Source organism: Tursiops truncatus, chromosome 7 (assembly GCF_011762595.2).
Source record: "Tursiops truncatus isolate mTurTru1 chromosome 7, mTurTru1.mat.Y, whole genome shotgun sequence".
In the NCBI taxonomy this organism is placed as follows: domain Eukaryota; kingdom Metazoa; phylum Chordata; class Mammalia; order Artiodactyla; family Delphinidae; genus Tursiops; species Tursiops truncatus.
Window position 1 is genome coordinate 102,820,083 of NC_047040.1, and position 14,337 is coordinate 102,834,419.

General features: G+C 49.9%; 1 protein-coding gene across 11 annotated transcripts in view; it reads right to left on the bottom strand.

Annotated features, from left to right (window-relative positions):
• The window catches only part of CLASP1 (cytoplasmic linker associated protein 1), a 267,451-nt gene that overhangs the window by 163,612 nt on the left and 89,502 nt on the right, over positions 1-14,337 (bottom strand). For 9 of the 11 annotated variants that reach the window (XM_073807807.1, XM_073807810.1, XM_073807809.1 and 6 more), the window contains one exon: positions 6,730-6,827. The exons of the other annotated variants lie outside the window; for them this stretch is intronic. In XM_073807807.1, the coding sequence (XP_073663908.1) occupies positions 6,730-6,827 (98 nt within the window). The remainder of the gene's footprint in view (positions 1-6,729; positions 6,828-14,337) is intronic. 11 annotated transcript variants of the gene reach the window in all.

The following is a 14,337-nucleotide window of genomic DNA, read 5'->3' on the forward strand; positions in this document are numbered from 1 at the left end:
CTCATAAAGTCATACAGAAAAAAAACCCAAAGCGAACATTATAAAATATGGTGTGAGACTGAAAGCTTTTCTTCTAAGATCAGGACAGGACAATGCTGTCCCCTCTCAGCACTTCTATTCAACATCTTACTGCAAGTTCCAGCCAGGGCTTTTAGGCAAAAAAAGAGGAAATAAAAGGCACCTAGATTGGAAAGGAAGAAATAAACTCTCTCTACCGGCAGACGACATATCTTGTATTTAAAAATCCTAAGAAGTGCACGGCAAAACCTTTAGAGCCAGGGAGTTCAGGAAGGTTGCAGGTTCAAGATCAATACAAAAAAATCAATTGTATTTCCCTACGTTAACAATGAACCATCTGAAATTGAAATTTAAAAATTCTGCTTACAATAGCACCAAAAGAAAATACATAGGAGTTAATTTAACAAAGGAAGTGTAAAACTTGTCCACTGGACACTACTAAGCAATTGCTGAAAGTAATTAAAGACTTTTAAAAATGGAAAGACATTCCACGTTCATGGACTGGAAGGCAATGTTGTTAAGATGGCACTATTCCCCAAACTCATTACAGATTCAGTTCCTACCAAAATCCCAGCTGTCCTTTTCTGCAGAAATTGACAAACACATCATAAAATTCACATGGACACAAAAGGCACCCAGAACAGCCAAGACAATCTTTAAAAGAACAAACGTGGATTTCGAAATTTACTACAAAGTTAAATTAATCAAGACAGTGTGCTACCAGTAGAAGGACAGGCATACAGATCAACGGAATAGAACTGAGATTACAGAAAGAAATTTTTTTTTTTGTCCACCCCGCGTGGCTTATGGGATTTTGTTCCCTGAGCAGGTATTGAACCCGGGCTCTCTTAACCACTGGACCGCCAGGGAATTCCCAAGAAACCTTTATATTAGTGGTCAGCTGATTTTCAACAAAGGTCCCACAAAGATTCCATGAGGATCAAAAGCACAAAGAGAAACTCATTAGGATGGCTATTTAACAAAACAAAACAAAACAAAACAGGAGATAGATAACAACTGTTGGCAGGATGTGTACTGAAGACAGGAATGCAGAATGGTGCAGCAGCTGCAGGACAGAATGGTGGTTCCTCAAAAAGCTTATACCCAGGGGCTTCCCTGGTGGCGCAGTGGTTGACAGTCCGCCTGCCGATGCAGGGGACACGGGTTCGTGCCCCGGTCCGGGAGGATCCCACATGCCGCGGAGCGGCTGGGCCCGCGAGCCATGGCCGCTGAGCCTGCGCGTCCGGAGCCTGTGCTCCGCAACGGGAGAGGCCACAACAGTGAGAGGCCCGCGTACCACAGAAAAAAAAAAAAAGCTTACACCCAAAAGAACTGAAAGCAGGGAATGGGACAGATATTTGTACACCCATTTTCACAGGAGCATTACTCACAGGGCAAAATTGTGAAGCTATAAATGGGAGAGAAAAATAAGAGAATTAGAAGACCAACTAGTCCAAGCGGTCATTACATTTTTAAAGAAACTTGCCCAGATCTAGACAGCATGAGGTTCCAGCCTGAAAGGCCCTCCAAGTGCACAATAAGACATGAAAAGAGTCTCATATAAGACCCATCATCATAAAGCTTCAGACAAACGGTGAGGACAAAGAGAACCGAAGTTATTGACACACAATAAAGAATCAGAATGACTTTGGGTTCTCACTAGAAACACTGAAAGCTGGGACACAAGCAGGGGAGTGGGAACATGAACTTCAACATTCTGAAGGAAAAAAAGGACTTCCAACCTAGATCTCTAAACCCTGACAAACTATCAATACCGAGATAGAATAAAAATATTCTCAGACTCAAAAAACTTTCCTTCTCCACATCTTTTCTCAGAAAGCTACTGGAAGATACTCACCATTATGATGAGGGACAAAACCAAGAAGGACGTCGTCTCCGAGAAACAGCAGGTGCACCTGCAGAGAAAGGTGCAGTGCAGTCCCCAGAGGACGACAAGGTAAGTGAGAGGCAGTGGAGGCGGCTGCTGTGGACTGCAAGGGCAGGCTCAAGGAGACGTACCTGACTCGTACGTCAGTGGGTAGACAGCGCTGGTGCAAGAGGAGCAAGCAGACAACTACACGGATGAAGGCAAGACACTAACCCAGGGAAACAGGGTGCACGGGGGTGGGGAGAGACGGTAGAGTCATCAAAGTTCACCAAACATAAATAGGGAGCTGTGAACAGCCTACACAGCCAGAGAATAAACTAAATGTCGTCCTCATCAAAATGAAAACGTGACTACGTTTGGTGGACGAGGAGATGGTAAGTGCCCCTGAGGGAGGGTAAGAGGAAAGAGAGCTGAAATTCACCCTCCGTAATGTGAAGTAAAATTCTTAGATTGACACAAAACTAAGAAACAGCAGTGCATGCACAGTATTTAGAGGCAGAGCAACAGATACAACATAGTCAGTAAAAACAGTTGACGGTGTTTGCCTCTAAGGAAAAATGGCAGGAGAGATAAGGAATTGCCTTTTTTCAATGTATCTTGTAAACCTAGTCAACTCTCTCTGTATGAATGACAGAAAATAAAATTTAAAAATGAGGGGGGGGGCTTCCCTGGTGGCGCAGTGGTTGAGAGTCCGCCTGCCGATGCAGGGGACACGGGTTCGTGCCCCGGTCCGGGAAGATCCCACATGCCGCGGAGCAGCGGGGCCCCGTGAGCCATGGCCGCTGAGCCTGCGCGTCCGGAGCCCGTGCTCCGCAACGGGAGAGGCCACAACAGTGAGAGGCACGCGTACCGCAAAAAAAAAAAAAAAAAAAATGAGAGGGGGTATTACAGAGCACCTTTCTCATCTGCTTTTGCCCTGGGCCCTCCCTATAACACCAAAGCTTTAGCAAGCAAATTAAAAATAAAAATAAGAAAGCCTCAATTCTCCCCTTAACAATACAATCATGAGATAATAATGGCTAGTGAATGTTTATACAATTTTTAATGAACAAATATTATGAGAGCTATTCAAAACTGTAGGTTCACAGGAAGGAAAAGTTTAACAGATAGTTACAATGCATCCGCTGACACGCTTCAGTTCTATCTTCGGTTCTATCTTAAACTATCATCAGATTTCAAGCTGCTGCTGTTTCAGGAGCTTGGTTCCCAGGTGATGGTTCCAGAAGAAAGTTAACACCAGTGATCTTTTTACCAAAGCTTCGCAAACTAAAATACATCATATGGAATGGAAATATATTCTGCCACATACAGTGGGGTGACCGTGAGTGTGCACACAGGCTGACAGCACCTGTCTGTGAAGGGAAACCTTGGGTAGTGAGTGACAGGGCACCTACCGACGTTTTCCTTAGTTCCAAGCACACCTCACAAATATCCTACGGCGTACGTCCTCGTATAACAGACAGCTAGAAGTGAAGCCTGTAGTACTTGTTTTCAGAACACATCACGTGTGTGAACTGTGAAAACAATACGTGTAAAACAATGGAAAATGGCCAAATACTACGCTGATGAAGTTCGCAGCTCAGCTGTGCTGACACCCCACGGAGGGGAGACACCTCCTAAAATGAAGACTGGGCCAAACATCTCCACTCCCTTCTCGGGAGGAACATGACTTTAGCCAGCAGATGAAATACTCCAACAACTACTGAACACATGGCCCCAAAGCATGATCAGCTCCTCCAAAGTGAAACTGAGAGCGTACGAGTCTCTCTTCCCAACTGTGAAATGGGCAAAGAAAACTACTGCCAAAATCAGATCATTACTCTTATTCCCTAAGTCAGGTAGCTGACATTAGGAAGGCATTCTTTTTCATCACGTATTTCCTAGAGATTCAATTAATCTTCTCAAATACAGCACTCGCTCAATGAACAAACTCGGAAGACGATAACGTTTTTATTCCAGGACTAAACGCAAGTTTTAGAAAACATCAAGCAAATTCCACACTGTTTTGTTAGTGCTATGGAGTCTTGCCAAGCTGAAGACTCCCCTATGCTCTCACACAGTTAACAAAAAAACCCTGTAATGACGTAAAAGAAGTCTAGAATATTCAAGTATTCCAGTCAGCCACTTGGAGCCCCACACAGCAGATACTGAATTTCCCAAACAGTATCCCAAACAGTATCCCAAACAGTAGGAGATTCTTTCCATGTCTTGTTTCACTTGGACACGGTCCCCAACAAAATTAAGGTGGCGGCCGGAGCCTCTGGCCCTCACAGTGTGAGATCCCACGTAACTGTCTTGTCATAAATACAAAGAAACATGAAGTTTCCGATCCTTTCACTACAGTTTTTAAAGAACTAACAGCCTAGTTCTCCAAGCACTGTGTGTCTGCCCAATTTTTACAATAATGGCTGTAAAAGATGTGGGTCCATTTCCCTAGGCTCACCCTCTCCTTTCGGTCCAGAATTTTTAGGAAGGATTTTAGCTAACATGAGATAATGGAAACTCTCATTCCTGTTCACAGAGGCTCTAACTCTTCTGTAGCTTCTTTTTAATATTTATTTAATATTTCCTTTTTAAAAGGGGGTGAGGGGTGATGGGGGAAAGAAACCACATGACTGGGAATCTGGAAGAGAAGGTTCTAACCCCAGCTCCAGGAGGGACCTTACCCGAGCCCATCTCCGTGGAGGGGTCCCCAAGACCACCCCAGGTTTCATGATTCACTAGGAGGACTCACAGGCCTCAGCACAGAGTTGCACTCCCAGCTGTGATCATTACGGTAAAAGCGCACACGGAAAATCAGCAAAGAGAAAGGGCGTGTGGGGTGAAGTCCACGGAAAGCCGAGCAAGCTTCCCACTAGAGTCACAGGCTGAACTCCCAGCCACAAGCTGTGACGCCGCGGGTGGAACGCCGGCCACTGGGAGAGCCTGCTGAGTCTGAGGGCAGGGTTTACAGGCGCTGGTCACCCAGGCACCCCCTGCCTAAGGCTCCGCAATCGCCAGACCCCCGCAGGAGAGCAGGAGGGCAGCCACGCCCCGGCCGGGCTGCAGCAAGAGACCCCCCCACCCCCGGCCCACTCTGTGGAAATGGTGGAAGCCCCCCACATCCAAGCTCCCAGGCCGCAGGCCGGGCCACCCCTGCAAGCAGGCCTGCAGAGTGAGCTGCCTCCTGTGCTCATCTCGCTAGATCTCAGTTTCACCATGTCACCTCCCCGTCGTCGGCTGCTACAGCAACCATCGGACACGACCCCCGAATCCCACGGGGAAGACGGGGCCGGTCTTGGCCTAGGCTCACCGCGAGCTACTCAGCACGGTGATGCCGTGCGGAAGCAGGAGAGGGTTTCGCTGCCCAAGGCCTGCTTCCCCGACAATGCTGGTGACGTCATCACTCAATAGCCACCCCTACAGCCACCGCTGCTCTCCTGCTCATCTGCACCCTCCAGTTTTCCCTAACAGCCCGGTCGGTACTTTCTAATGCAGCTCCCTCCTAAGCGTTCTCACCATCTATTCAAAGACCAGAAGGTCGAGGTTCATGAAACACAGGAATTAAAAACCCCCGTTCTCACAGATTGCCTCTTGTAAAAAACACGAAAAGTTGTTGTATTCTCATCTGCTGCCTCTGTCCCACTGAAAGGCTCTCGGTATAAACAGGCGGTCTCTGCCACACTCCCTGCCGACCCCTCCCCCAGGGCTCATGGATCACACTGTCTGCTAGCATGGACTATTTCCAGCACCATTATAAAGTCTTGTAGTGCTTAAAAAAAAAAAAATTACAGGGGCCATGGTGAGAGCAGCACTGGGGTCAGATGTGACTCTCAACAAAGAAAGATGCCCCCCTCCAGGTGCTCCAGGCACCCCGACTGCAGGGTAAGTCAGGTGGCCCACTTCCGTCACACCTGGCCGAGGGGCATCACGGCAGACGGCTCCTGTATATTTCAACATTCCATCCCACAACGAGATGCCCAAGAGTCCGTAAGCTCTTCTGTGGAACAGGGTGGAGAAAATGAAGAACAGGACTTCAGTCTGAGCCCTGACTTGCTAGCTGGGTGATCTCTCCAGCCACTTCCTGCCTCCGGGCCGCTGCTGTCCCCGTGGACACAGTGACAGGCCAGACAAGCCGCTCTGTGAGTCCCATCCAGGCCTAACTTCCCAGGATTTTCATATCACTTTCTCCCACGATGGAATTGACGGGCAAAAGGCTTGGAATTCATTTGGTGTAAGGTTTCCCCGTCGTAGGTAAAATCATAGGTGAGTGATTTTTCATTACTTTTAAAATTCTGACTACGACAGAAACATCTGTGGACTCAAGTTGTCCTGGATGTGATAAGACACTGATCTCCTTGCACTGGAGACTTGGACATTGAGACTGGCATTCCTGACCAGAAAGCTATCATTTCAAAGATGTTTTCCAGAATTATTACTTATATGTTTCTATCCAGACTCATCCTGGAAAGGCTTCATTCAAACAAATATTCTCCAAGCCCCTACTATACTAGGTGTCGTGCGTATACAAAATGTAGAACCGTATGAACCGAGAGAATGCTGAATCTTCCAACACCAAACACTTTTAAATATGCTTCTAAAATCGGAATGTGGCAGGGGACCTGGCTAGACGTCTGGGTGAGAAAGTCTTACTTTTGAGCAAGTGGAATGAAAGGGGGCCCCTGACACTGGGTGATCTGGGTGCGATCTCCATCCACCGATCCTCTCACCGTATATTCTTTCAGTAAAATTACCACAACAAAATAAGCAGTGCAAACCAAGATGTTAACTGAGAAAGAGTACAGGGGGAAAGAGCAGAAGAAAGGAAAAAAGTCTGAACTCACCGGGACTGTGGCAATCCTTTCTTACTGAGATCTGCCCTCACACGTTCTCCTACATGTCTGTAAATTTCCACTAAGCTGTTTATTGCTGCATCTCGAACCTAGATGTAAAAGAAGAGATCTTACAGCTGCTCTGTGTCATTCCCCAGCACTTCCTGCTGCGGACACAACAGGCTATACAACACCCCAAGTTTATCACCCACTCACCAGCGCGATTCTAAACACAACCCTTAAGGGGCATGGGACTAGACACAGCTGTGTTTGACAGCTTTGACTCTGTGGGCACAGTTCCAAAGAGGAGGAAAAAATTCAGATCCCATCCCTATGTACCTGCTAAAGTCCACACCCCTTAGTTCTTTCCATCCTTTAAGACGATGTCTGGAAACCAGACCGCCTTTCCGAAATAGAAAACACTACAAACAAATGAATTATTCTAAAAATAAAACACGATGTAAAACATTCTGGATGTAGGTCAAATAAATACTTAGGGAGCAACAAAAAAGGATGGTAGAGGCTACACGGAGACTGCGTTCAAGAAGCTCATAGTTCTAAAAGGGAGATGGGGAAAAAAGTCCATAAATTCTACATTTAACACAGGGCAGGATGTAATAAATGTTATACAAAAGAGTACAAAGAGCTCACATAGTTTAGGGGAGGGAGACAGCACACCAGAGGATACCAAGAAACAGTTTATGGAAGAGGAAGGAACCACTTAAAATGTATTTAGAAACACAGCATTTTACCAGGGAAAGATGGAATGAGACAGGCTCCAAACAAGGTAAGCAGCCTGCGCAGAGGCATGAAAGCAGAGAAGCAAGGCATACACTTCAGGAAGAGCAAGGCAGCGGTCTGGCCAAACACAGATAGGAAAGGAAAGGTCGTGATATGTAAGGCTCGAGAGACAGAATGGACTTGAAAAAAACACACACACAGGGCTTCCCTGGTGGCGCTAGGGCTTCCCTGGTGGCGCAGTGGTTGAGAGTCCACCTGCCGATGCAGGGGACACAGGTTTGTGCCCCGGTCCGGGAAGATCCCACATGCCGCGGAGCGGCTGGGCCCGTGAGCCATGGCCGCTGGGCCTGCGCGTCCGGAGCCTGTGCTCCGCAACGCGAGAGGCCACAACAGTGAGAGGCCCGCATACCGCAAAAAACAAAAACAAAAAAAACACACACACAAAAAAAACAGAACAGGGAACTTTGAATATGGGCTGTGTGTATACCAAACATTACAGTTGTATCAATGTTAAATTTCTTGGATGTGAAAACATGTGATTACACAAAAATATCCCTGTTGTTAGCAGACACACACTGAAGTACCTAGGAGTAAAAAGATCATGTGCTAGATACTTCCGAATGGTTCAAGAAAAAAGGTCTATTTCTGTGTGTGTGTGTGTGTGTGTGTGTGTACACGTGTGTATACACGTTGAGATATAAGACAAATGTGACAAAAGTTAAATGGTAAATATGGGTGTTCACTATACTACCCTTTCCATTTTTCTATAGGTCTAAAATTTTGCCGATAGAAAGGTGGGAAGAAAAAAAGTTTATAAATCCAATGGACTCAAGGCCAGACTGTGGGGTGCCCAGGGGTGCCGAGGAGAGGAGAGCCAGCAAAGACAAGAGAGCAACCACGATTGCAGATTTGGTCTCAAGCAATGAAATCAAAGAAACAGAGAGGAAAGAAGCAGGGGTACAAACAGTTTACAGCTCTGAACACTGCCAAGTTACCCTTTGATTTAACAGCGGTATACGATACGTAATTTTGTTTACAATTTTCCCCCTTGTGATAGAAAAAGGCAAATTCTAAGTTCTTATTACTTCTCACCCAAAACCTGATGCTATGCACCAAACTGTGTGTGTGACCCACCAGCCCCCGAAACAATTCATATGTTGATGATGGCAGTTAGAGACAGGCCCATAAAGAAGGTAGTTAAGGTTAAATGAGGTCGTAAGAGTGGGTCCTGATAATAATAGGAGGGGCGTCTTTATAAGAGAGACACCAGACAGCTCCATGTGTCTGCTAGCCAGGAAGAGAACCCTCAGTAGAGTGCGGCCACACCGACACCCTGTTCCAGGACTGCCGGCCTCCAGAACTGTGAGAGACAAACTTCCATGGTTTAGGCCTCCCAGTCTACGGTATTTTGTAATGGCAGCCTGAGCTGACTAACGGAGATTACCAGTTTATTTTGGAAAGGAAATAATTTCTGATGTTAGGGAACATTTCCCTATTGAAACATGCACATCTCACAAAAGCAGTCAATGCCCTGTCTTGAGAATCAGTGACAAATGCATCGCCGTGGCTTACTTTCTAGTGATTACGTCTGCTCAGAGCCAGAGCAGATCACACCGGGGACCCCCTTTAAAGAGCAATCGATACCCTGTCTGCTACTTACAAAGTCTGGGCTATGAAGAGTTTAAGGGATTTAGTGGAGAAATGACTAGCCTTCTAAGTGAAATAAGTCAGACAGAGAAAGACAAATACTGTAACATATTGCTTATATGTGGAATCTAAACAACACAACAAACTAGTGAATAAAACAAAAAAGAGCGAGACTCCCATATACAGAGAACAAAGTGGTTGCCAGTGGGGAGAGGGAAGGGGGGAGGGGCAATATTGGGGTAGGAGAAATGGGGTTATTATGAGATTATATGAAATCATGTGTGAAACTTTTGAAATTCTAACGGGCTATAGAATTTAAAGAATCTTTCATTCATTCATCCAATCAATTAATAAAATTACTAGCCTTAGAGTCAAAGTAGGCCTGAGGACTTACTTGGCCATTTAGAGGCTGCCATAACTTTGGACAAAGCATTTAAACTTTCATTCATTCATTCATTTATACATCCTTATTGGAGTACAACTGCTTTACAATGCTGTGTTTTAAACTCTTTTAGTCTCCATTTTCTCCTTCGTAAGTGGAAGGCTGCTTTGAGATTAAAAAAAATAATGGAAAGAGGGCTTTCCTGGTGGCGCAGTGGTTGAGAGTCCGCCTGCCGATGCGGGGGACACCGGTTTGTGCCCCGGTCCGGGAAGATCCCACATGCCACAGAGCGGCTGGGCCCGTGAGCCATGGCCGCTGAGCCTGGGTGTCCAGAGCCTGTGCTCCACAACGGGAGAGGCCACGGCACTGAGAGGCCCGCGTACCACAAAAAAATAATAATAATAATAGAAAGAAAAAAAATGGATTCAATTCAACAAATATTTGACTGCCTATTACATGCCAAACTGGGGGCGCTACACGGCCCAGGCAGGTAACATGATGCGTGGAGCAAGGTGGGTGCACGATGACGAATGGCCCCGGCCCAGGACCCGCTGGTGAGGGAAGGGGGATGCCCAGCCTCGGGCAGGCAGCCGCCAACATGTAGCCGTGGGGCACAGGTACAGCTCTGCCCCACCTTCACTCTTCTGCGGAAGCTCAGAAACGCTCCTCCCAAATGTCAACTTGCAAACCCAAACTTCACACGTGAAGTGAAGTCATCCTGCAGACACATGTATGTGCACAGACACAGGCCAGCGGTTTGTGCCCCGTGTTTATATGCATAAAGCACTCAGCACAGTGGCCGGTGGGACTGGTATCATCTACATCTCTCAGACCAGCAACCTTAGCCTTTAAATAGCTATTCCTCAGGCTTAGAAAGCTCCAGGGCCAGGGAGCATCTGAGGATCTAAACGACCCAAGAATCACAGAAGAACAGATTGTCTGTGGCACTACAAAGTATCGCAGCCCAACTGAGGAGGGGCGTCCCCTCAAAGCAAGTCGGTTCGGGCTGAAGGGACCATGCAGTGCTCCCTCCACAGGCCGCCACAGGGGCCCCACGCGCTTCTGCCCACCCGCAGGCTCGCCACGCAAATGACCCCAAGAGCTCAGGCCACCAGGACAGCAAAAGACCAGGGCCCCATACATTAAGCTCCACCTGCCGGGCCCTGGCCGAAGGCTTTAGAGAGCCTGAGGCCTTCAAATCTACGACCTCGCTCACCGGGCCACTGCTGACTGTGACACAGAGGAGCGGAGCCTGGCGGGCTAGCCACCTGCCGGGGCCCACGGTCACCTCACTGCGCCACGCTGCACCCCAAGGTGGGCATCAGGAACGGGCTCCCTACACAGCAGAAACTCCAGGGGGAACTTCACCCCCAGGGACAGGGAGGGCACCCGGAAGCCCACTCGAGGCCAAAGCCACCCTGTCCCCGCAGCCACCCGCCCACAGAGAGGATGTCTCAGACCCGCCCACTCCTCAGGTACCAGTCAAACCCTCTGCGGGGGCTTCCTTCCCCTGCCCCTCCCCGCTAAGCCCAGCCAGCCAGCCAGCCCAGGGCCAGCTGCAGAGAGCTCTGAGATCAGTGCCGGCCCCTCAGCCACCCCAAGATGCTTCTAGACTCTGAAGATGCGGATCAAACTCCTCAGCAAAGCAGACGGCAGGCAGCGGGGCGAGGCCCTGCGGAGGCGACCGCTGCCTGCCCTAGGCCAGCTGAGCAGCTCTGAAGTCAGAGGTCTGCAGGCAGAACTGGAGTTCTCCTTATCTGACAAAGGGGCTCCCCATCGAGCAGGTGTCTCGGATGCCCCGGCCCCATCCTCCCTGGCCCTGTTCTCGGCTCGGGAGATCAAGTCTCCCGAGTGTAAGGCCACCCCATAACCCTGGTCCCTTCCCTGACAGCGGGCTGACACCGCGGCACAGGATGCGGCTCTCGCGAGACACGACAGGGAACCTGAGCAAAGCTTCTGGAGGACGCCCGTCCACTCTGCGAAAGCGGGTAAACGCAGGGACACTCAGGGAAACGTGCACGTGGACTGGGCACTTAATGACATGAGAGAATCAGGCATTCTTGAGGGACAGGAGGTGATAATGCTGTTAAGGTTATGTGGGGGGCTTGCGGGGGTGGAGAGGCCTTACCCTTTAGAGTATTTAAGAATTAAATGAACCAATGTCTAAGATTTCCTTCAAAATAATCTACATTTTGCTTCCAAACAATGGGGTGGGGGAGGCAAAAAGATGAAAGTAAACTGGCCTCGTCTGGTCAGCTGCTGAGGCCGGAGGACGGGCCGAGGGGATGCTGTACGTCATTCTCTCCACTTCTACCTCCGTTTGAACCTTTCAATCTAGAAAAGCTGAAAACAGGAGAGGCACATAGGAGCACCGGGCTTTCATCTGCCAGGCACGCGGGACACGCGTGCAGCTGGGCTGTACCACGCAGGGCCCGTGAGCAGAGCTGCAGAGGACAAAGCCCAGGGGGTGGGCAGCCCAGCAGAAGTGGAGCGGGACACGCAGTCCTGGGGACATCACTGAGCCGATAACAGGCCCTGCGGCCTCCCTACCTCGGGCCCCCCCCATACACGGGATGATGCATTTTCCCCACTGCTCTGGTGATTCTGAGTTGGATTCTGAGTTACTTTCAGCAGCCAAAAGCATCCTGAGCCACGCAAAGCCTGCGCATGGGCGCCCGCTCTGGGAAGCTGAGTCGCTCTGCACTCAGACCAGTACCAGAGGACTCACAGCCCCTGGGGCAGGAGTGTTTGCGGGGCTCAACACACACACGCACGCACGCACGCACGCACACACGCACGCACGCACGCACACACGCACGCACACACTCACTCACCCCCGCACAGGACTGAGAGCTGGATGCAAGCCGACCACAAGGTCAGGGGCCCAGTGCAGTGACAGCACCAGCAAAACACACGACTGTCCTCTCTGGCCTGAGGCATCCACGGCTAAGAGGCGAACACCGCTCAGGTAGCCATGGGGAGTCTACTCAGTCCTAAGGCCGCTGGAAGGCAGTCCTGGGACGATAAAGAGGAGACAGGGGTAGTCCTGACCCTCAAGGTTCAGAGACCAGCAGGAAAGACTGACGAGAAAATGAAAATAAAGTCAGAAGCACAAGCACACGCGACATACACACGCACCCTGGAAGGAGGGATGAGTGAGTGGGTTATTTAGCATCAGAGGAGCGGGCGTGGAGCCCCCGGGTGCGGGGAGGTGAGGACCGCGTGTCTGTGTCTGCACACGCGTGCACACATGCGGGTAAACACTCCTAAGGACTCCTCCGATGCTCAGTGTGGGAAACTGGCTACAGGCGCTGCCACTCCGGACTGCTGACAGCCGCCCACTGAGCCTGGCCTCGTTCACCCCAGCACGCTGCCTCTCTGAGGCTGGCGGGGATACTCATATCACCTGTCAGGCCGGTGCAGGCACCCAAGTGAGGAACAAAGAGCCTCGACCAGCCCAGCTGGCTCTCCTGCTCTACCGAAGGGGCCACGTGGTAGCAGTGACAACCTCAAGGAGTGACCCCCATAAAGGACTTTTTTCCACAGAAAACAAAGTGGAGACAAGACGTTAAGGGGGCAAAAAGGCAAAATAGTCCATCTGGTAATTCAGAATCTTTTTTAAAAGTAGCTTCAGTTAGGGACTTCCCTGGCGGTCCAGTGGTTAGAACTCCATGCTTCCAATGCAGGGGGTGCAGGTTCGGTCCCCGGTCCGGGAACTAAGAGCCCGCATGCCGCAGTGTGGCCAAAAAATTTAAAAATACAAAGTAGCTTCAGTTATTTTCAAATTGATGATGAACATAAAGTATGATCCAGGAAATAAAAGTATCTAAAACTCAAATTTCCAACGTCAGATATTTTCAGTGAAGGCTGGATAGAGGATGCACAGAAAGAAGCAAGTGGGTGCAGGTGAGGGAGAGCAGGGACACAGGCCGGCAGCGAGCAAGAAGGCAGGAGGAGCGGCCGGCGACGGGAAGGGGAGTGCAGCAGGGCACCAAAGAGGAAGCGGGAAACACAGCCGGGATCAAGGGCAGAGATGAGGAGGGAGAAAGGATGCGGAACAGGAGGCTCTGCGACCCAAGGGCCCTCGGAGCTGAGCTGGGGGCGGGGGAGGGAGAGCAGAGTCATCTACGGAGGGCACTGTAGCCATCGCCAGTCAAGACTGACAGATGCTGTCCACCACGTATCGTCGACCCCTGAACACTGCGCAGGGAGGGGGGCCGCCAACCCTCCAGGCATCCACAGATCTGCCGGATCCGGACCACCGGGGGCCACGCAGTACTGCGGTGTTTCCTACTGAACAGCCACCTACCGGTGCACCTGCGCACTCCGATCCCATGCCGTTCAACGGGCAGGTGTACATTTCTTTTGTGAGTTACTGATCCTATTTTCAGCCCCTCATCTAACCAGGTGTGTGAGCCAACGTGACAGACAGGGCTCTGGGTGATAACCAGAACTGACCTGGGAGAGAACTGGCACTTCCGGTGCCCGGGCTGCCTGCTCACTGCTTAGCAAAGCCCCACCCACCCACCCTGACACCAGGGAAGTGGTGCTTTGACGTTTTTGGGTTTTGTTTTACTTTATACAAAATAACATGCATAGGTCAGTCTGAAGTGTTTCCACAGTTATATGCACCAATGTGGCCACCGCTCAAAACAAAACGTGGGCCCTCTCTGTCACCTCCGAGAGGCCCCCGCAGGCCCTGTCCAGCCCACCTCTCCCACCCCAGAAGGGGGCCGCTGCTCCGCCATCACCGTCGCTCCCTCCCCACACCCACCCCTCTAGCTGCAGAGATGGTGACCAGAGTGCCTTCTCTTGGAGGCTGGTCTGATGACATCACTTTACAGGCTAGT